Source organism: Anolis carolinensis, chromosome 2 (assembly GCF_035594765.1).
Source record: "Anolis carolinensis isolate JA03-04 chromosome 2, rAnoCar3.1.pri, whole genome shotgun sequence".
In the NCBI taxonomy this organism is placed as follows: Eukaryota; Metazoa; Chordata; class Lepidosauria; order Squamata; family Dactyloidae; genus Anolis; species Anolis carolinensis.
In genome coordinates, this window is record NC_085842.1 from 94,132,485 (window position 1) to 94,155,706 (window position 23,222).

General features: G+C 44.8%; 1 protein-coding gene across 8 annotated transcripts in view; it reads right to left on the reverse strand.

The window, feature by feature from the left end:
* larp1 (La ribonucleoprotein 1, translational regulator) overlaps nt 1–23,222 on the reverse strand; it is a 112,126-nt gene that overhangs the window by 20,051 nt on the left and 68,853 nt on the right. For all 8 annotated transcript variants that reach the window (XM_062970242.1, XM_062970241.1, XM_016995075.2 and 5 more), the window contains exons 9-11: nt 20,629–20,803; nt 3,136–3,305; nt 2,333–2,686 (exon numbers count right to left, since the gene is read on the reverse strand). In XM_062970242.1, the coding sequence (XP_062826312.1) occupies nt 2,333–2,686; nt 3,136–3,305; nt 20,629–20,803 (699 nt within the window). The remainder of the gene's footprint in view (nt 1–2,332; nt 2,687–3,135; nt 3,306–20,628; nt 20,804–23,222) is intronic.

Below are 23,222 nucleotides of genomic sequence, written 5' to 3' on the forward strand. Positions count from 1 at the left end.
GTATTCGCGCCCTCTTCATGTAATGGAAAACTCTCTACTTTTCTATGTATGTTAGTATATTCCTCTTTCTAATTCAAATAAAACAAGTGGGGAGTAAACCAAGGCAAAGAAGAGGTAGTCTGTGTGTTCAGTGAGATCCTGATTCTGAAGATGTTTATGTAGAGAAAATGAAGGATTTATCTAGAGCAGTATTTCTCAAACTGTTTTGGACTTCAGCTCCCAGAAATCCCAGCCAGTTTACCAGCTGTTAGGAATTGTGGGAGCTGAAGTCTAAAACATCTGGAGGAGCCCAGTTTGAGAAACTCTGATCTACAGCAATTTCCCAACCCCACAATTCCTAACAGCTAGTAAGATGGCTGGGATTTCTGGGAGTTGAAGTCCAAAACAACTGAAGGACCAATGGTTAGGAACTACTGATCTAGAGAACTGATAATAATTTCAGGTATTTGATCTGACACACTCCGGGATATATGGATCTGGCAAGTCATTCAATGTTCTTGCAAAGGCACCCACCAAGAAAAACACAACTGGGAATAATGATATAAAAGATGCTGAAGTTATGTAAGGTAACATTCAAAGCTATACATGATCTCTTTGCAGAAAATAAATTAATATTTAACGATGCTTATGTCGTCTTGGTAACTTCTAGGCAGAGTTTAGAAAATGAAAAGGATAATTTCACTCTGCAATTATATCCTCAATGTTCATTGAAAAAAAATGCATTGAGCAGTTTGTTTAGCAGATTGAAACCAAGTTACAGTAGAAGCTCAGTTAACCGACATCCATGGGGATTGGTAGATGCAGGAAAAATCTAGTTTCTGATTGCTTGAGAGTAATTCTTAAAAATAGGCCTGACTAATAGTATACCACACCATGAACTCTGTACTGACTTGACATTAATACTGAAATACGGTAATTAAAAGCAAATAAAGACAAATAAAGACAAACTTAATATAACAGTTTAACTGTACTATAAAAACAGCTTTGTTAATGTAGTATGCAATTTTTGTTAAATGGCAATCAATAAAAATTTCAATTTAATGAACTTCACTAACATAATTTTTTTAACTTTTAAAAGCATGGGCTTACTCATTATGTGGCACGGCAATATTAAACTTACATTTCTGCTGAAACTGATTTTAATTTTAATTTAATTTTTTTCTTTTTTGCTGGTTGCTTGAGAGTTCCAGTTAACTGAGTCTACTGCAGGGTCATTTACCCAGCTTCCATCTCAAACTTTAGGTTTAGGATTGCCCTAATTCTGAAACAGCTTGAAGATATACAACAGCAACAACAATCCTAATTAACTTGACTCTCTCATCAGTCAAAAGCAGGCCCACTCTTCCTATTAAAATACTGTTAAGTTTATGTTTGTTAAATCTGTTCCTCATTTTAAATATTGTATTGTTTTTTCATGTTATTACGTACTACAAATAAGATATGTGCATTATTGCACAGGAATTCATTCGTCTTTTTTCTCTCCCAAACTATAGTCCAGCCATGCAATAGTCTGAGGGAATGAGAACTAGCCCTCGGCTTTAAAAGTTTGAATCAACTATATATACATTTCTATAGAATTTTTGAAGAGTCCACAAAGAAGTATTTTAATCATGCTCAAGTTACAAGAAAACTTTAAGAATGAAATGTAACAGCAATGTTTGAAGTACGACACAGAAAATGTTTCAGGGGGAAATAACAGGCTTAGCATGACAGGAGCAACAGGCACCAGAGTATGTAATACTGTAACGCTACAGGCACAAAAACTTCAAAGGGAATTAGAAGCAACAGTGAGCTCAGGGAAATGTGTACAATTAGTGAACAATACTGTGCTCATATTCTCAATTTATATGTACAATAATGACTGAAGAAAATAGATGTTCATATGATGTTGCACGGTTAACTCCCATCAGCCCCAACCATCATGGTCAGCAGGGAGTAATGCTGGAATCTGAAATCCAACAACATCTAACAGAGCCACACTTTGCTCCTATCAGTTGTAGAAGAATATAGAGTAGAAACCAGGTTTCGTTATCTATCTGGTACCAGATGCTAGAAATGATACAACCAATCTTTTATGCTGTTTTGATGCTAATGTATTGAGGGTAGGTAGTACCATACTAAATCTATAACATGGGATACTTTGCACACACACACATAGATTGGTGGCAAATTATTTCACAATTTGTGTAACTGTGCTCTGAAAAGCTCTGAAAAGTTAACACGCTGTTGTGCCAAAAATATGACCGAGACACAGTACACATGCTCCCTTGCCTCTTACTATCTCAAATAACAACTCATCTTTGCTTGGTCTCGTTGATGCCCTAGTTCTTACCTTTATCTGAGAATACTCTGGCTCAAACTGCTCAGTCCATAGGTCCTGCTCATAGTAGTACAGTCCATCATTGATCACCTTGGCCAACTCTGAGCTCATTTTTGCCCTAGATGTGTGGTTGCCCGTTCTGTCTCCTCCTGGGTGCCGCCGTAGGTAAGGAGGGGTTTGAGTTACAATCAAAATTTTGTTCACATCTCTGTCATCAATCTCATAGTCTGAATCTTCATCTGACCAATCAGTGAAAGTGTTTTTACGGCCATCCATCTGTTCCATCTCCTCATCAAACAGAAAATCCAGCTCCTCAGGTTCATCCTGGTCCTTCTGTTTCAGTGGTGTTTTAGATTCTTCTAGTTTCTGTATCAAAATTAGTAATATTGTCAAGATAATATTTGTTTAAACAACATTACTTCTAACTAGGGATCTGATACTGCAAAACTGCGGCAAGAAAGTAAAATCTAACGTTCAACCTCAAGAAAACAGCTGAACAAACCAAGCCAAACCTGACTATTTGAAGTCCAGCTCACCACATGTTCATATTGTATAATACTGCATTCCTTAGCCCTCTAACTAGATAGTCCTCTAAGCAAGTCTGGTAACTTAAGAATGGAAACCCAACATTACTCTGAAGTCTACAGTATCTGAGTCAACTGCTCTTTACTCTTTGGGAGGAAACCCAATAAAACAGCCTATAATTCAAAAGCATGAATCACAAACACCTTTCCACATACTACGCTTAATACAACTGAGAGAAAACCAGTAAAGACAGCTTAATATGTATGTAACAAATGTAATTAAGCAACTACCTTGGGTCTGACAGGAGAAGGCCTTGGTCTCTTCTTCACCTCAATCCAAGTTTCTGAGTCCAAGTCTGGTAGGCTAGCAGAAAGCCCTTTGGGCATTGTCTTGAGATTACTAACTTCTTCATTCTTGGTTGGCACAGGACTAACAGTGCGAGGAGAACCAGGAGCAGATTCTGTAACATATATTTCAAAAGAAGATAAAATTTGTGTATATGCAAAGCGATATATAAATAAGGATTAAGTCCCAAACTATGAAAGAACACTTATTTCATTCATGGATAATTATGTATCAGATTGGAGGTGCAACGTTTCCCCATTGAACAGCATTACATTTCTATGAAACCTGTCGATTCACTTATGCCAACTCATACTCAGTTTGAATTACTGAGACTTCTACTTCTTTACAATGAAGAAAGTAGAAACTGTGTTTAGGTTTTACAGAAAGTTTCAAAACATTTCCATACCATCTTCTGTTTCTAAAACCAAGGAATTTAACTATCATTAAAAGGGGCTGGCCAAATATCATCAGCAATCACATCTGCCTTGGTGGTGAAATGTAAAGCAGGGTTATTAAAGATGAACTCAGTTGATGGCTAAGTTCATGTCAGAAGATACAGTCCTTCAAATATCCTGGATCTAATATTTTTAAGGCTTTATAATTTATAACTTGGACTTTGAACTGAGCCCAGAAACAAACAAATAACCAGTGCAATGCTAATGTAATATATAGTAAAACGAGCACCAGAGATTATTCTAGAACAGGCAAGGGCAAACTTTAACGTGGTAGCCACATTACAAGCCAGGCTGGGAGGGGTGGAGAGTTTCACACATGGATGCCCAAGGCTTTGCAGGGTCCTCCTATTGGCAGGAGAATGTAGCGGCCCACCATGTCTTCCCGCCGAGAGGAGAATTTGACAAGTGTGTGACTGTGTCAACCCTCCTCTTAGGATGTTGAGAGGACAGGGAGACACGCGGCGGCCAAGAGCTCCAGAGAGCTCTCAGCAGCCACGTCTCTGCCTTGGCCCTCCTCTCAGCATGGGGATGCGGTGGGCTACATGCTGAAGGTCGGTGATAAAGAGGAGGGCTGGAATTAAGAGCCCAAGGGGCCACATCCAGCCCATAGCCCTGAGTTTGCCCATACCTGATCTAGAACCTACATCACTTGTAGTTTCTAAACAATTTTCGCTGGGAACGTTCTGCACTAATCTAGTTGAGATGTATTATCTAATGTACCTAATATGGGCATTTCTTTGTTTAGAAAAGGATGTTACTCAAAACTGGTCAAATCAACCACTTTGCAACAAGTATTCTCGAACTACAAAACCAGTTTCTCATCTGAAGTGGTTTTCAGAATCTGAACTGCTCTAGCCATTCCCTCTGCTGTTCTCAAAAATGGATCCAAAGCACAAATGATTGGTCTCAATCCTCTAAGAAACTTATCCCATTCCTTCTGAACAAGCTGAAAATGTATTCCCTCAAAAGACAAAAAGCAGAAACCTCAATAACAGTCATGAGGTATGGTTGCTTACCTGTAACCGTGTTTCTTTGAGTGGTCACTTGTGGATTTGCACCTTTGGTATCCTGCGTTCACACAATTTCGGATGATCTATTGCAAAGCTTTGCTCAATTGAGGACTCCAGCCCCGCCCCTCCCCATTAGTAATAAAGCCAGGCTGCGGGGCTTGAGGCCTCAGTTCCTTACCACGAAAAGCAGTCACAACTAGGCATGACAGATATGGGGAGGAGGGCGGGTTGTGCGAATTCCACAGGTGACCACTCGAAGAAACACGGTTACAGGTAAGCAACCATACCTTCTTCTTGCGTGGTGACTGTGGAATTCTCACCTGTGGTAGACTAATGAGCTGTCTGACGGATGGTGGACGTCATGCCAGTGCCGAAAAAAATGGCTCTTCCGAAAGCCACATCCCTCCTGGCGGCCAAGTCCAATTTGTTATGAGTAACAAAAGTGTGTGGTGTCGACCAGATAGCCGCATGACAAATGCCATCTAATGGCACTCCATGCAAGAATGCCATTGATGCAGCCATTGCTCAGGTAGAATGTGCATGGATCTGAACAGGTAAGTCCAGTCCTGCCATCTCATAAGCCAAACCAATAGTTGAAACTATCCAAGCTGCCAGTCTCTGAGTGGAAACTGGAAGGTCTATGGCGTCCTTTTGGTACTTAATGAACAGTCTTGGTGACTTCCGCAATGGAGTTGTGCAATGTACATAAAAAGAAAGAGCCGTTCACACATCGAGGAGGTTCAACAAGCACCCAAGAGGTGTAAAAGGATTTGAGAACAAAGTTGGAAGCACAATGTCCTGAGACATGTGAAACTGAGATGCAGCCTTAGGCAAAAAATGAATGTCTGTCCAAAGCATGACCTTATCTTTATGGAACTTAAGGTAGGGATCGTCAACCTGAATGGCTGTAAGCTCACTGGCTTGATGAGTGGATGTAATAGCCACCAAAAAGGCCGTCTTCCAGGACAGTTAACGTATCTCTGAAGTGGCCATAGGTTCAAAGTGCAGTTTCATTAGAGCTGAAAGGACAAGTTCCAGTTTCCAAGAGGGAGGCACGGGACGAACTTGCAGCCAAAAATTCTTGAAGCCTTGCAAGAACCTTTTCACCAGGCGATCAGAAAAAGGAGGTAGAAAGTGTTCTTTTTTAAATGATGCTATAGCCGCCAGATAAACTTTTAAGTGATGATAAGGATAGTCCAGAGCCAGACAAAGACATTAAAAACTGGAGCAGAAAAGGAGTAGGTGCCAACAATGGTTGAACTCCCTGCTGTTGAGCAAACATGCAAAAGCGACGCCACTTGCAGAAGTAGGAATGTTTCGTGGTAGGCCAAAGGGCAAGATCCAAAATGGTTTTCACTGTCTCAAGGAAAGATGTGGTCAGATCCGCCATGCCATCAGGAGCAAACATGTAATTTGGGAATAGGGGACTGTGGTGGAGCTCGAAGTCAGTAAATCTGGTCTGAGTGGCAACCTAACGCAGTTGTCTCCTGCTAGTTGGAGGAGCGTGGCAAACCATGGTTGGCGAGGCCACCACGGCGTTATAAGAATACAGCTGACCTGCTCTGCTTGAAGATGAGAAATCCCCCTGGACAAGAGTGGAAGTGGTGGGAAGATGTACAGGGGCACTGACATCCAGTCCAGGAGGAAAGCGTCCCCCAAACACCCCAGCTGCTGATGACGCCAAAGCCGTGCCCCATAAAACTGGAATTTCGTGTTGGAAGGGGAAGCGAAAAGGTCCGCTAGGGGGGTCTGCAAAGTGAAAAAATGTGCTTGCGCCTGGGCAGGATGAAGGGACCATTCGTTGTCAGCATAGGTTTTCCGACTGAGAGAGTCTGCTAGAGAATTCTCGTTGCCTGGGACATGGACAGCTATGATCGTAACATCCCTGGCTATACACCAGTTCCAGATTCTGAGAGTAAGGGACACTAGAGCTCGAGATGACGTGCCCCGCTTGTTGACATAAATGATGACGGTAGTGTTGTCAATGGCGAGTTGCACGTGTTCTTGAACTAGATGGCTGAAACAGTGGAGTGCTCTTTCCACTGCTAGGAGTTCTAAATAGTTGATGTGTTTTGTTCCCTCCGCCATAGACCACGAACGATGAGTTGTCAGGTTGTCTAGATGAGCTCCCCAACCTGTCAGGGAAGCATCGGTTGCTATCAGTATCGAAGGCTTTGGAGGGTGAAACGGAATTCCGATACAAAGGTTGGATCGATGAGTCTACGACTCAAGAGACTGACTTACAGCCAGAGGGATTAGCAAACGTTGGCTGGGGCTGTTGCATAAAGGATGAAATGCCTGGATAAACCAGCCCTGAAGTGGTAGAAGACGTAGTCAAGCAAAAGGGGTTACCCCCCATAATAGAAGCCATATGTCCCAAGAGGCACTGGACATCCCTGGCTTGAACGGATGGCTTTCGCATGACTTGAAGAACCAACGTACGTAAGTTCCGGAATCTGTCGTCTGGCAGGTATGCTCTTGCCCACTGAGAATCCAAAACAGCCCCAAATGAACTGGGTAGTCTAGCATGGTTGGAGATGAAACTTGTCCTTGTTGATAATAAGCCCCAATTTCTGTAGTAACGACAAAGTAAACTGAATATTGCTTTGCAATTGTTCACCTGTTCTAGCGACCAGTAACCAGTCATCGATGTGGGGATAAACCACTACACTGTGCTCTCTAAGGTGAGCTGCCACCACTGCCATCACCTTGGTGAACACCCTGGGAGCTGTAGAGATGCCAAAGGGGAGTACAAAAAACAAAAAGCTTGACATTAGTCAAAAAGAACAAAAAATCTATGGTCTCGTTGTCTAAATGCAACGTGGAAATAAGCATCCTTAAGATCGATGCTCGCAAACAAAGCATTGCTGGACAAGAGGGGAAGGATGGTTGATAACGTCACCATCCGATAACGACGTAAATAATGTACGCATTTAGCCCTCTAAGATCCAAAATAGGACGGAGACCTCCATCTTTTTTGGAGACTAAAAATATTTAGAGAAAAAAGAATAGGGAAACATCTCTATAGGGGTGCTATAGCCGCTTTCTCAAGTAAAGTAAGAACTTCCTGCCAAAGGATAGAAGAGGGAGGGGTAACTCGAAGAGTTCCCACTGAGGGCTGTTCAGAAAACTCAATAGTATAACCATGATCTACAATTTGTAACACACAAGCATTTGAAGTAATGGCACACCAAGCTTCTACAAATGGAGCTAAACGAGCTCCAAAAACAGGGGAAGGGGTTATAGAAGAAGAGGTGCAGGGTTTACCCAGTGAAGAAGGAGAAGTACCATCACCCAGAGAAAAAGGGATAGGTCATCAAAAACGAAGCCGAACCTGATCTTACTGCTTTCGTTTAGTTAACTGACGTCCCTTGGTTGAAGAGTTACATCTACCGGGACTGAAAATCTCAGATTTTGTCCCTTAAGAGGCCAAAAGGGAGCAGGCCATAAAGGCTAGTTATAGAGTGGTTGGGGGGTTGGCCATCAAAACCGCAGCTGATTGAGAAAATCCAAACTTTTGAACTGCCTTTTGGATCTTTTGCGTACTTTTTAACTCAGCATCCGTGTCTAGATGAAATAAACTGTTCTCTGACATTGGCAGTTCTTCCGCCATAGCTCTACCTTCTTCAGACAGCATAGAAGATCTTAGCTAAGCATGGCAGCAAATAGCTGTCACAGCTGCAAACATTCTCCCTGCTGTGTCAGCCCCATGTTTAGCTAAATCCCTCTGATGAAGTGCCAAAGTGAGTCCCTCCTGGTGAAGAGTTTTTGGGAGTTGTTGATGCTCCAGTGGAATAAGGTCCAAGTAGGATGTTAAAGTGTCCCATGAGTAAGAATGATAGGCTGCCATATAGGCCTGGTAATGAGCCATTCTGGTAATTAAGCTGGCAGCAGTGAGGACCTTTGCCCCACAACCATCTATCTTCTTGCCCTCCTTGTCTGGTGGAGCAGATTGCAGTTTTTTAGATTTCTTAGGTTGCACTATCTTCACTACAACTGAATTAGGTTTTGTAGGCCTAGTTATCCATTGTGCTGAGGAAGTATTTATATACGGTACAGACTGTCTATGCATTTAGACGCAGGAGGTACAGAAGATGAAAGTCCACTTTGAGTTTTTGCAAGTTTTAGCAAATAATGAAGTGCAGGAAGTACAGTACTAGGCACTTGATTTATTGTATTCTCCTGATCAACAAAAGCAGCATCAACTGGATCATCAGCTGAAGATACAGTAGGCAACTGAAGGGAGTGAGCTAAATGAAGAATTAATGATGAAAAAGAAGAGGGATCCTGTGGAGTAGAAGCTGGAGAGGTGCTACATTGCATTAAAGTGTCCTCCTCATTATCAGAAGAATCAGGATCTAAATCAGAGTCATTATTTGGTAGTTGAGGTACACGAGGGGCAGTAAAATTACTGAACTGGTTAGACTGAACAAAGTGGCCCTCAAAATTATGTGGTTAATAAGAAGGGACTGGGGGATGAGGCAAATAATACCAGCCATCTTGCTGTGTGGCTGGCCAAACAGATTGAGAAGGAGCAAAGGGAAACATACTTCCAGTCTGAGGTAAAGCTGGCTGAGCCAGATGATGAGGCACCACTCAAGGTGGAGGGCAACCAGAGGGACCCTCCAGGGGGTCGTCCTCTAGGGGCTGAGCCCCAGTGCCCCTGCAAGCCATTGCTCGAGCAGGTGGCATGGCGGCCAGAAGTTTGCTCTCCTCTGAGGGAGGCACCAGCATGGTAGGGAGAGACACGCCCCCTGCCTGCTCTGGCAAATGCAGTGGCGAAAGGACTGGGGGCTCTAGCGGCCACGCACTAGCTGGCACGGGAAAGGAAACCCGAGACGGAAGGCCTTGCCCCGCAGAGGGGCCGGAAACTGAAAGCTGCATCTGCCAGAGGGACAGAGAGCCTTTTTGCCCCTTTTTTTCCTCCCGCAAAAGCAACAGCTGAGGGGGAAGATGATTCTACAGCCGCAAGGGCTGAATCCATAGCAGCCTGCGCCTCTATAGGCGTGGCGGGAACGTGGGAGGTAGCCACTGGTCTCCCCGGTGGCACAAAACACAAAAGGGATGGGGGTCTCCCTGGGATAGCTTTCCCCCCACATCCTATACACTTAAGGGCCGAAGTGGCTGCCATATTGGCCTGAGGTGAGCAAAGTCCAAAGAGAAATCAAGGAGTCCTAGGTCAAACCATGTAAATAAATCCGATGTTGCTGCTTTCGCAGACAAAAGAAACTAAGGCCTCAAGCCCCGCAGCCTGGCTTTATTACTAACGGGGAGGGGTGGGGCTGGAGTCCTCAATTGAGCGAAGCTTTGCAATAGATCATCCGAAACAGCTGTGTGGATATAGGAGATACCACAGGTGCGAATTCCAGTGACCACGCAAGAAGAAAACCTGTTCCCAATGTGTACTTCTCAGAAAAGTGTTTTTATGAGCTGGTCAATTCTGATTGCAGAAATGCCTCTCTTCTTTGACTTCCTCTCCATAACAAGCACTCCAGTGGCCAATGCAATGCTGGCAATTATACTGATTTAACAGCCACCACTGCCTTGGTGAGATGGGAAACCTCCAGTCCACTGAATTCCTCATAAGCTTCTTCAGCTGTTATTTTCTATCAATGACCTGAGATAAGAGGGTGCTTAAAGGCATTCAAATAATACCTTGACCTTAAAATACCCTGCAAGCAAGTAAGATGTGTTTTGCAGGCTGAGAAGCTATTGCATGAAATGGAGCTGTGCTTCAATGGCCAGAAATCTTTTGCTTTGAACTGCACTGCTCCCTGAAGGCTGCTGGACTGTATGCATAACTGTAAGAAGAAACACTAGATAAAGTGTCACTGTTTTATGGGGTAAATACAAAATACATCTCACTTTGTTTTAGTCTTGCCTACTCTTTGCTTGGCTCAGCTCTATGCCATACATTGTACCCATTAGTGTAATATATAGACCCACCAGGACTTTTCCTACATTGGAATTTGATCTCTAAGTTGAAAGGTATTCTCCAGCTAGCGTTGAATTAAGCCCCAGCTGTTTACTCTTCTAACTTTCTTTTTCACCAAAGCCTGGACTCAAGAGATCCAAAGGATATATATCTCACACAGAAAATGAGTGGAAAGCTCAAATAAGCATAAAATCATAGAGTTAGAAGGAACCACAAGGGCTATCCAGATAAACCCCATTCTGCAATAAAGGTCATCACCACTTTGCATCCATATTCACAATTTCCACAGGGCTTGTAGTTTTTAACAGGTTAAACAAACAAGTTTATAAAGAAACAAAGAAAGATTGATAGCATACAAAAATGTATAATATCTAAATCTAATTACATCTAATCTATCTAATCTAATCTATCTAATCTAAATCTAAATCCATAATAAAAGTGAAAACCCATATGTGTGTATATGGCACGGGTGTCCGCTCACACAGACGACTTCTGGCATCCACAAACAGGCTACAGTTCCCAGGGCTGAGAAGCCAGCAAGTCACTCTTTTCCACTGACATTCGGTTACAGCAAGCGCCATGAACATATAGCCCAACCCCCTACCAATGTCCTCCCCAAACACTACAACCCACCACCCAGGGAATGCTTTCATTTAGGGACCATTTCATCCTACATTTTGCTTTTTCTTCCATCATAGGCAGGCATCCCAGGGTTCTCCATTGGTGTGGAATTTGCATGGCCCCGCCCACTGCCCTTCCCTTTCAAATTTGACTGCATAACAAACAGAGAACTGAGCTGCAACTAAACTTACTGCAGGAGTTTGGGGATTGACTGCACATGGTGGAAGTTGTAGTTACCCCGCATCAAGTCAGAGCACTGTGACTCCTACTAGGAAATTTAGAGGAGTTGTAGTTCACCTACACCCAGAACGCACTATGAACCCAAACAATGATGGGTCTGGACCAAACTTGCCATGATTTGAATACTGGTGGGTTTGGAGGGGAATTGGCCTGGACATTTGTGAGTAGTAGGTACTGGGATTTATAGTTCACCTGCAATGAATGAGCACTTTGAACCCCACCGAGGATGGACCAGGACCAAACTTGGCACACAGAGTCCCCATAACCAAGAGAACACATTGGACCAGTTTGGGGAAAAGGGAGTTATAGTTCACCTGCATCCAGAGAAACAGTGACCCCCACCAACAATGGACCAGGACCAAACTTCTCACAGAGAAGCCTCATGACCAACTGAACATACTACAGGGGTTTGTGGGAAAGGGCCTTTATTTTGGGAGTTGGAGTTCACCTGCATCCAAACACCACTGAACTCAGCCAATGACAGATCTGGACCAAACTTGGCACACTGACTGAACATTGCCTGCTGTGGATACTGACAGATGTTTCAGGAAACTTGCCCCGGGACTCTGGGAGTTGTAGTCGTTCACCCCCATCCAGAGAGCACTGCAGCCGAGCGATGACCATCCAACGACAGATCTGGACCATGCTTGCTACAGATCCAAAATGGTCAATTTTTCATACTGGCAGGGTTTGGGGAGGATTGAGCCACGATTCTGGGAACTGTAGTTCACCCACTCCAAACAGAATACTTAACATTGAAAGACAAATAATACCATTCTCAAATGACCTGGGCACCGCCGGATCCCCAAGCTAGTTAGTAATAAAAGTGAGAGCAATAAGCTTAGTCTATATTTCCAAGGCATAGATCATTTCAAAACCATCAGCTTCTAAAAAACAAGGAGAACTGTATGGATCTTTATAACTAGCTGTTAGTCACAGCACAACGTAGCACTATTGTACGATAATAAGTAAGTACTATGCAAAGTTTGGGAAGGAGTAGCATCAGTGATCGCCACAGTGGGCTCCAACTGCGTCTGAAGCCAGCTGTTCTGGAGGCTCTGGGCGGGTCTTAGCCAGGGTAATGCTAGGGAAGGCCACAATGGGTGTGGGGGGCCTTTTCCCTCCCACCTCTGCTAGCTGCCACCTCCGCCTTGGTCATCGCGTACCGGGGGAGGGGGGGCTTTCCCGCTTTTTTCTCTACCTGCATTCCTTGCACCCTCACCACCATTGTCCTACCACTGAAATGAGCAAAGGTAAGCCTTTCTGTTCCCTTCTCTCTTTCCAAAGGCAAAAACCCATGACTAATAGGGAAAAATATTTTTCCCTTTCTGATTCCAAAGGTTCTAAATCAGGGGTCCCCAAACTAAGGCCCGGGGGCTGGATGTGGCCCTCTAAGGTCATTTACCTGGCCCCTGTCCTAAACTTTAGACTTTAGGAGAGGTTTGAAAGAGTCTACAAAGCATCTCTGGAGAAGTCTGAGGCGAAGTCTGGTGAAGGGCGTGACCATAACCGTAGATGCCATGTGGCCCAGGAGGACCTGAACGGAGTGGGCTTGAACCCTGCGATTGCGTAAGAGGAGCAATAGGTGCTGTTGAAGAGCCAGGAACCTGTCTGGCAGTAAGGAGGCTGTTTGGGAGACAGAGTTGATGAGAGCCCCGATGAAGCGTATCTTTCTGGACGAGGTTAGATGTGACTTCTCGGTGTTCAGCTGAAGTCCGAGCAAGTGGAGCAGAGACAGAGTAAGAGATAGATGGTATTCTAGAGTCGATGGGTCGGGAGAGACGATCATCCAATCGTCCAGGTAAGGAAAGACCATAATGCCTTGTTTTCTTAGGTGGGCTGCTACTACTGCGACCACCTTGGTGAAAACTCGAGAAGCCACCGAAGGGCAGAACTGCAAACTGGTACGAATGACCGAAGATTTTGAAGGAGAGGAAGCGTCTGTGAGAGCGACATATTGCCACATGGAAATAGGTGTCCCATAAATCTATAGAGGCAAAATAGTCTCCTTGTTGAAGCATCGGGAGGATGGAAGCGACAGAGACCATCCAGAACTTTGAGGGGAGGATAAACAGGTTCAGAGCTCGTAAGTCCAGGATGGGGCGAAGCCCACCACCCTTTTTGGGAACAGTGAAGTATCTTGAGAAAAAACCTCGAGAGTCCTGGTCGAACGGAGATGGTTGAATGGCACCCTTGGCAAGGAGGGAGTCAACCTCGGCACACATCTCCGGTGACGGGTCGGTGAAGAGAACCTGGCCCATGGGAGGAAGGCTTTCGAATTCCAAGGCGTAACTGTCTCAGACAATGCGGAGAACCCAGGCATCCGAGGTGATAAGACGCCCATTCGTGGTAGAAGGGAGCTAGACGGTCTCGGAAGTGGCAGGGGGGCAGTTTCGGTCCGAGGTTCGACAGAGGTGTGGAAGTGGCAGCGGTATCGGAGGTAGAGGCGGTACCTAGAGACTGGGCCGTCAGGCTCGACATTGGGTATGGGGGGTAGTGGCGGTTCCTCGACCCCTATTTTTAGGAGCCTGGTGTTGGCGGCGAGGCTGCTGTTGCTGTCCCTGCTGGCTGGAGCTGGAGGAACGTCTGAAACCTTGGTGACAAAAAGGTTGAGGAGGAAAGCGACGGTACCTGAGGAAACCATCGAGTTCGCTGAGTGTGTGGTTGGTCGGTTCCACACTTAGATGCGAGGATCCTGAAGTCATGGTTTGATTTTAATTTATCATGAGTCCCCATGTTAAAGAGGCCAAGGGCATCAAAAGGCAGGTCTTCAATAACCTGTCTCGAAGAAGAGGAGATGCCTGAGGATCGCAGCCAGGCGTGTTGTCTAATTGCCATGAGCGATCATTTTGCCAGCCGAAACTCCTGTATGTTTCGCCATCTGAATTTGATGGTGAGCTAGAGAGTCCGCCTCTTGTTGGAGAGTGGAGATGACAGAATGGTCATCGTCGGATAGATTGGTAAAGAAAGGCTGGGCCTTCTCTCAAAGAATTTGTTGATACGCCCCCATGCATGCCCCGTAGTTCGCCATTCAACACATCAGAAGGACACCGGAATATAGTTTACAGCCTACTGCATGGAATCTTTTTCCTTCCCTGTCGGCCGGAGAGTTAGATTGCCGGCCCAAAGATTGGGAAGCCTTGATCACCATCGAGTTCGGGTCGGGTGGTGTTTGAGCCATTCTAAAGCCTCCTCATCTGTGCGATACCGTGCCCCGATCTTTGAGATGGGCGGTATCGAGGACGGAGTTTTCCAGGAAGCCTGGATTATGTCTAGCAGGTAGGGAAGAAAAGGCAAGAGTGTGTCTGGGGGAGCTTGAGCCTGGACCCTCTTGAAAACAGGATCGGTGACAGCCTTTGAAGTTTGCTTAATCTCCATCCCCAGGGCATCCTGACCATTTGATCCGAGAAAGCACGGATGTTGTCTGTGGGAGAGGGCGGATCGACCTCATATGCATCGTGGGGTGGAGACAGGTCGAGTCCCAGGGAGACAACCGATGCTGACAGAATCGACTTGGGGCGTTCGACGTCGAGCTCATCATCCTCAGCCCCTTGAGAGGACCGAAAAGGAGAGGAAAGCACAGTCTCTGAAGGAGGAATCGCCTCAAGAGCAGCAGTCTGTGGCTAATGGTCCTTAGAGGCCGATGCCTGGGCGAGCAAGGCAAGTCATAGAATAATAGAATAGTAGAGTTGGAAGAGACCACATGGGCCATCCAGTCCAACCCCCTGCTAAGAAGCAGGAAATCGCATTCAAAGCACCCCCGACAGATGGTCATCCAGCCTCTGCTTAAAAGCCTCCAAAGAAGGAGCCTCCACCACGGCCCAGGGGAGAGAGTTCCACTGTCGAACAGCTCTCACAGTGAGGAAGTTCTTCCTGATGTTCAGGTGGAATCTCCTTTCCTGTAGTTTGAAGCCATTGCTCCGTGTCCTAGTCTGCAGGGCAGCAGAAAACAAGCTTGCTCCCTCCTCCCTATGACTTCCCTTCACGTATTTGTACATGGCTATCATGTCTCCTCTCAGCCTTCTCTTCTGCAGGCTAAACATGCCCAGCTCTTTAAGCCGCTCCTCATAGGGCTTGTTCTCCAGACCCTTAATCATTTTAGTCGCCCTCCTCTGGACGCTTTCCAGCTTGTCAACATCTCCCTTCAACTGTGGTGCCCAAAATTGGACACAGTGTGATTCCAGGTGTGGTCTGACCAAGGCAGAATAGAGGGGGAGCATAACTTCCCTGGATCTAGACGCTATTCCCCTATTGATGCAGGCCAGAATCCCATTGGCTTTTTTAGCAGCCGCATCACATTGTTGGCTCATGTTTAACTTGTTGTCCACAAGGACTCCAAGGTCTTTTTCGCACACACTGCTGTCAAGCCAGGCGTCCCCCATTCTGTATCTTTGATTTCCATTTTTTCTGCCGAAGTGAAGTATCTTGCATTTGTCCCTGTTGAACTTCATTTTGTTAGTTTTGGCCCATCTCTCTAGTCTGTCAAGATCGTTTTGAATTCTGCTCCTGTCTTCTGGAGTGTTAGCTATCCCTCCCAGTTTGGTGTCGTCTGTAAACTTGATGATCGTGCCTTCTAACCCTTCGTCTAAGTCGTTAATAAAGATGTTGAACAGAACCGGGCCCAGGACGGAGCCCTGCGGCACTCCACTTGTCACTTCTTTCCATGATGAAGACGACGCATTGGTGAGCACCCTTTGGGTTCGTTCGCTTAGCCAATTACAGATCCACCTAACCGTAGTTTTGTCTAGCCCATATTTTACTAGTTTGTTTGCCAGAAGGTCGTGGGGGACTTTGTCGAAGTCCTTACTGAAATCCAGGTACGCTACATCCACAGGATTCCCTGTATCGACCCAACTCGTAACTCTATCGAAAAAAGAGATCAGATTAGTCTGGCATGACTTGTTTTTGGTAAATCCGTGTTGACTATTAGCAATGACCGCATTTGTTTCTAAGTGTTCGCAGACCACTTCCTTAATGATCTTTTCCAGAATTTTGCCTGGTATTGATGTGAGGCTGACCGGACGGTAATTGTTTGGGTTGTTCTTTTTTCCCTTCTTGAAGATAGGGACCACATTCGCCCTCCTCCAATCTGCTGGGACTTCTCCCGTTCTCCAAGAACTCTCGAAGATAATTGCCAGTGGTTCTGAAATAACTTCTGCTAGTTCCTTCAGTACTCTTGGATGTAGCTGATCTGGCCCTGGGGACTTGAATTCGTTTAGAGTGGCCAGGTGTTCCTGGACAACTTATTTCCCTATTTGGGGTTGGATTTCCCCCAATCCTTCGTCCATTCCATGTTGCTGAGGTTGAAGATGGCTTTCTTTTTGTGAGAAGACCGAGGCAAAGAAGGCATTAAGTAGTTCTGCCTTTTCCCTGTCCCCTGTCGCCATCACCCCATCTTCTCCTTGCAATGGCCCTATCGCCTCCTTTTTCTTCCTTTTTCTACCAACGTAAGCAAAAAAGCCTTTTTTGTTGTTTTTTATGTCCCTGGCAAGCCTGAGCTCATTTTGCGCTTTAGCCTTGCGAACCTTTTCCTTACAGGTGTTGGCTATACGTTTGAATTCTTCTTTGGTGATTTCTCCCCTTTTCCACTTCTTGTGCATGTCACTTTTGAGCTTTAGCTCAGTTAGAAGTTCTTTGGACATCCATTCTGGCTTCTTTGCACGTGTCTTATTTTTCTTCTTTGTTGGCACTGTTTGCATTTGCGCCTTGAGTATTTCACTTTTGAAAAACTCCCATCCATCCTTAACTCCCTTGTTTTTTAATATCGGCGTCCATGGAATGCCGCTCAGTAATTCCTTCATTTTTTGGAAGTCAGCTCTCTTAAAGTCCAGAATGCGTGTTTGACTTGTCTTAGTTTCAGCATTCCTTTGTATTGCAAACTGCAGGAGCACATGGTCACTTGCCCCTAAGGATCCAACCACTTCAACTGTATTGATCAGGTCTTCCACATTTGTTAAGATTAGATCAAGAGTTGCTGATCCCCTTGTTGCCTCTTCTACCTTCTGGACCATAAAATTATCTGCAAGGCAAGTGAGGAATTTGTTGGACTTTGTACTCTTGGCTGAGTTTGTTTTCCAGCAGATATCGGGATAATTGAAATCGCCCATGACTACTATATCTCTTCTTTGTGCCTGTTTGGTCAGCTGTTGACAGAAGGCTTCATCAAGTCCTTCATCCTGACTCGGAGGTCTGTAGTAGACACCCACGACAAGATCTTTTTGAGTCCCGGTTCCCTTGATTCTTATCCAGATGCTTTCAAGCTGGTTTCCCGGATTACAGTCTTGCATTTCTACTGCAACGTAACTGTTTTTGACATATAAAGCTACTCCCCCTCCTCTCCCCTTTGTTCTATTTCTGTGAAAGAGGTTATAGCCCTCAATGGTTAAATTCCAGTGATGGGAGTCATCCCACCAGGTTTCAGTGATGCCTATGACATCGTATGTGTGGTGCTGTGCTAGGAGTTGGAGTTCGTCTTGCTTATTTCCCATGCTCTGAGCATTAGTGTAAAGACATGTAAGCCCCTGTGACCTCCCCTTGAACTGTTTATTTGGGATTATTGTGCTCTCTGTACTTGGTCCTTGCTGTGTTTGTGCAGCCCTCCATTTAGCCTTTTGGCGGTTCCCTGTGGTCGTGGGTAATATAGTGTTCGCCAGGCTGTTGTTCCCCTCCCCCAGTGGATCTAGTTTAAGTCGTCTGTCTTCCCCTTTTGAGGGTCTGAGGAGGAGAAAAAAGTTCCTGCCGGGCCTGTTGACGTGGAGGTATTGGCTGAGTGACCCTGATCACCATGCAGGTCGAGCAATCCGGTGAGGCTTGAGTCTCCCCATCAGAGGATCGAGGAGGTGGGAACCGGGAAGGTGAGTACGGGTGGTGCGCCAGTTGGATCGGGGAGGATCTCATTGAGGAGGCGGCAGATGAGGAGGGGACATCTTTCTTCGAAGAAGCGGAGGAGGACGAGTGCTGGGTTATGCGCTTCTTCGCCGGTGGTTGTTTGGAAGAAAGCCTCATGGATTTCCCCGGGGTCAGACGGATAGGACAAATCGCTGCCGAATCCGACTGAGCTCGTCGGGATTCTTCCTGAGCCCTCATGAAGGCAATCTTCATTGCGGAAGACGATGGCGGTGAGGCCATGTGGGACTGGGTCGAGACCACCGAGGCCAGGGAACTCGAGGTCGAAGATGGACCAACGGGTCGATACCGTAGCTATAGTGACTGTGGAAGGTGGTTTCGAGGGCTTTCCCTTCGAGGTCTTAGAGGCCTTGGAGGAGACCGATGCGGATTTTGTAGGTCTCGCCGCCATTGAGGTCGATGTCGAGGCAGCCAATTCGGGAGCAAGGGATCTTTCGTAGAGGGCAGCCCGAAGTCTGGCAGCCCTGTTTCTCCTTGCATGGCCCGTAAAGGCCCGGCAGATCCGGCAGGTACCGACAACGTGGCCCTCGCCAAGACAGCCACTTGGCGTGGCTGTCAGAATCCGGAATCTTAGCGGCACATTGCGTGCATCGTTTGAAGCGCATAGTCGACATAAGAACGAAGAGTCCGATGTGAGCCTTGCGGCAGAAAAAAAGGAACTGGGGAGCGAGCGCCGAGGGCGGCCTTTATGCCCTCCGGAGAGAGGGGCGGGGTTACAGACAAATTTCAAACTTTTAGCTTGGAAGAATTTCCGTTGGATCCCGCGCAGGCGCAGTCTCTCCATTAGTGTGCATTCACAGAGTACACGAAGAAATAAGAGGATAGCATGACTTTCCTGGATCTAGACACTGTACTCCTATTTATGCAGGCCAAAATCCCATTGGCTTCTTTTTGCTGTCATATCTCATTGTTGGCTCATGTCTAACTTGTTGTCCATAAGGACTCCAAGATCTTTTTCACACATACTGTTGTCGAGCCAGGCATCCCCCATTCTGTATCTTTGCATTTCATTTTTTTTCTGACTAAGTGGAGTATCTTGCATTTGTCCCTGCTGAACTTCATTTTGTTAGTTTTCGTCCATCTCTCCAGTCTCTTAAGATCGTTTTGAATTCTGCTCCTGCCTTCTGGAATATTGGCTCTCTCTCCCAATTTGGTGTAGTCTGCAAATTTGATGAACATGCCTTCTAGGCCTTCATCTAAGTCATTAATGGGCTAGAAGGCATGCCAATCAAGTTTGCAGACAACGTCAATTTGGAAGGTATAGCCAATTCTCCAGAAGACAGGAGCAGAATCCAAAACAATCTCAATAGATGGGCCGAAACTAACAAAATGAAATTCAACAGGGATAAACTTCATTTTCTTAGTTTCAGCCCATCTGTTAAGTTCATTTTGGATTCTGCTCCTGTCTTCTGAAGTATCCTTGCATCAAACTTGGAGAAGAATGAGCAGCAGTGATTACCCTAGATAAGTACAGCCCAGGTAAGCCAACTATGAAGGTTGGTCCTGCTACCTCCACTTTTGAAAAAGGCATCCTTCGGGAGTCTTCCACCCAACCTACATATGTGCCCCAGTTGCAAGGGAGAGAGGTAGAAGAGAAAAGGCCGGAGAAGGTGGTGACTATCAGAGATGGGAGGGAAGAAACTCAGCTCCCTGCAAATCCATTGTGGCTTCACTCCCATAAAACGGCTATCTTCCTGGCTGTGCTCAGGACCTTCTTGTGCACCTTGATGAAAGGGGGGAAGAGGTAGGAGAGATAGGCAGAACAAGAGAAGTCAGCTAGTAGAAGGAAGAAAGGCTTGGCTCCTTGCACACTCATCCTGACCCATTGCCCCACTCATCTCCCTGGACCCCCTTCTGTCCGCTGTGATCAGCACCTCTGCGCATATTCCAGAGGCAAGGGAGCAAGCAGGGAAAGAGGCAGGGAGGATGAGTGAGACCATTGTGGGCCATGGTGATGATTACAGCCCCATCTCCCCTTCCAGACCCTCATCATCCCCCAAGATGGTCCCAGAGATATTTTGGGTTTTTCCACATTCATATGGGCCCCTTATCCCTAACACACCTGTGAATATAGAGGACCAATTGTATACATACTTACATAAACCCTGAGTAAAACAGCATAGTCTATTCACTCTTTTGCCATGATGTTCTATGAACTACCAAAAAACCCCAGTAACTTGGACTCTAATTCAGTAGCAACAGCACAAATCAAAATGCATAGACAGAAAGGCAAACATGTTTCTAATTAGCCTTCCATAAAGCAGAACTGACCTGTTTCCTTCTGGAAGCTTTGCCTGGGTACAAATTCTGGGCAGTTGATTAGCTGGGAGAAATCTGTTTGTGCATAGTCTGTCATAGGAGGGCCAGGCAAAGGCCATTTCTCTGGTTCGTCCTTTCTCCTTATTTTCTGGTCCACAATTTCTACAACTTTGCTATCTTTGAGCGCCTAAAAAACAAGCCATTAATAATAATCAGTACTAAAGTAAGGTCTGGAAAGTTGTCAAAGACAGATGATGCAGATCTGCATAAGCTATGGACAATGACAATGCAGGAAGATACTAAAGTAGTAGTAAGTAAAAAACACTAAAATACAACAATGAACTGCACCCACTGTTTTACTACACAAACTTAGGAGTATGTGGAGAAGAACCAAGGCATTTCTCAATACCATATCACCCTGTGGTAGGTGGGAAAAGACAGGCCATGTTCCAAGGGGGCAAGACAGCGCCAACCGACCTGGCATTACCACTCCACCCCCTCAAAAGGCTCCAAAACACCCCAAACGGGCACCAGGAAGCCGTCACATTACCACCAAATCCCTCACACAGCCCCCAAAGCCCCCAAATGGGTTCTAGGAACTCTTATATTCCTCCTTACCCCTTATAAAGCCCATAAACGTCACCCAAGGCACGCTGAAAGACCTTCCATTGGCACCAAACCCCTCACAGAGGCCCCAAAACTCCTGAAACAGGGCTCAAACGACATGTCCTAAATTCCCCTAAACAGGATGCCAAAACCCCTTACATTGCCACTAGACCCCTTCAAAATGCCCTAAAACCTTCAACAACAACAACAACAATATGGTAATAAAGTCCCCTTGGGGTACACAAAGGCAACATATAACTATATTAAATAATATAATAATAGCATAATGAACTCCACCTTGGTATAGAGAGATATAAATATGATAAATAATATAATAATATAATATATATTATATTAATATAATAATAATAATAATAATAATAATAATAATAATAATAATAAAATAATAATAATAATAAACTCCCCCTTGCTGTACAGAAAGGTGGAATATAAATATCATAAATAATATCATATAATCTCACTACAAAAATATTGACTACTAAAAGGCACACTGCGTTCCATAATCCAGAACATTGGATAAGCGAAAATTTTACCTAATTGCAACATTCATACTTACCTCCAACAAACAAAAAAACAAAAACAAAAATTCTATATTCACAACCTTTACGAAATAATATCCCCTCATAACACAGCATGTTAAACCGCTGACCTACTGAACTACTAGACTAAAACGTCACAGGTTTGAATTGGGGGACTGCACACAACCCCCACTGTTAACCCCAACTTCTACCAACCCTAAACTTCAAAAACATACAAATAACACTACATGAATAGGTACTGCTCTGCTGACAAGGTAACGGCCCTCCATACAATCATACCACATGACCTTAGAGGAGTCTACGGACAATGCCGGCTCTTCGACTTAAAAATACACATAACCAACAACCTCCAGAGTCAGACACGACTCCACTTAATGTCAAGACAAAACCTTTACCCTTTACCATAACCACCACCAATACCTCAATACTTTATTTCCCATACCACCATACTTCGCCACAGCAACGCGTGGCCGGGCACAGCTGGTATATGTGTGTGTGTATATATAAATAATATTGTATATAATATACAATATAATTTACAATAATAAATAATAATATATTGTATATATATGTAATACTGATAATATTATAATGTAATGCAATATACTAATAATAATACAATAATATTAATTATATATTATTTATTATATGTAATATTACTGGTAATATTACAGTATAGTGGTGTGGTGCAATATGCTGGTATATAGTGCTAATGTTGTGCTGTGCTAATGATATAATACACTGTATGTAAATATTAACTGTAAGCTGCTCTGAGTCCCCTTCGGGGTGAGAAGGGCGGGATATAAATTTAGTAAATAAATAAATATAAAGACTATCATATATAGGACCATGAAGCAGTATGCTTGATCCCTCACCTGAAAACAGAAAAAGTGTCTGTGACATCTCCTGATAGTGATATGAAAATACACATCTTTTAAGATACAAGTTTGCTAATCAGCCCCCCACCACATGAGACCTTCAGGATAGAATACAGAAGTTGATTGCCGATAGGGCAAATATGGTCTGGAAGCCCCCATCCTTCTTCAACACGAAGTATTGAGAAAAAAACCTTTCGCACATGGGGAAGGGTAATGCATTCAATAGCACCCTCAGTGACCAAAGTCAGTATCTCCTCTTGAAGTACTGGAGGTGGTTTTGTTGGGCGCAGGATTCCCATGGGTGGAAGAAAATAAAACACTATGTCTAACCATGTTGCATGACATTAAGAACCCAGGAATCAAGCTGATAGCAGCCGAAGACATGATGGATTGGCAAACTCGACGATTCTATGATTCTAAGGTGTTGGAAAACATGCTGGCTGGTAAGTAGGATATCATCCTCAGCAATTAAATTAGCTGTTTAGTAAGTTAATGGCTTACTGCAGGTTTGCTGATGATTATCAGGCCGGGCTGTGGCACAGGCTGGAAAGCAAGCCAGCTG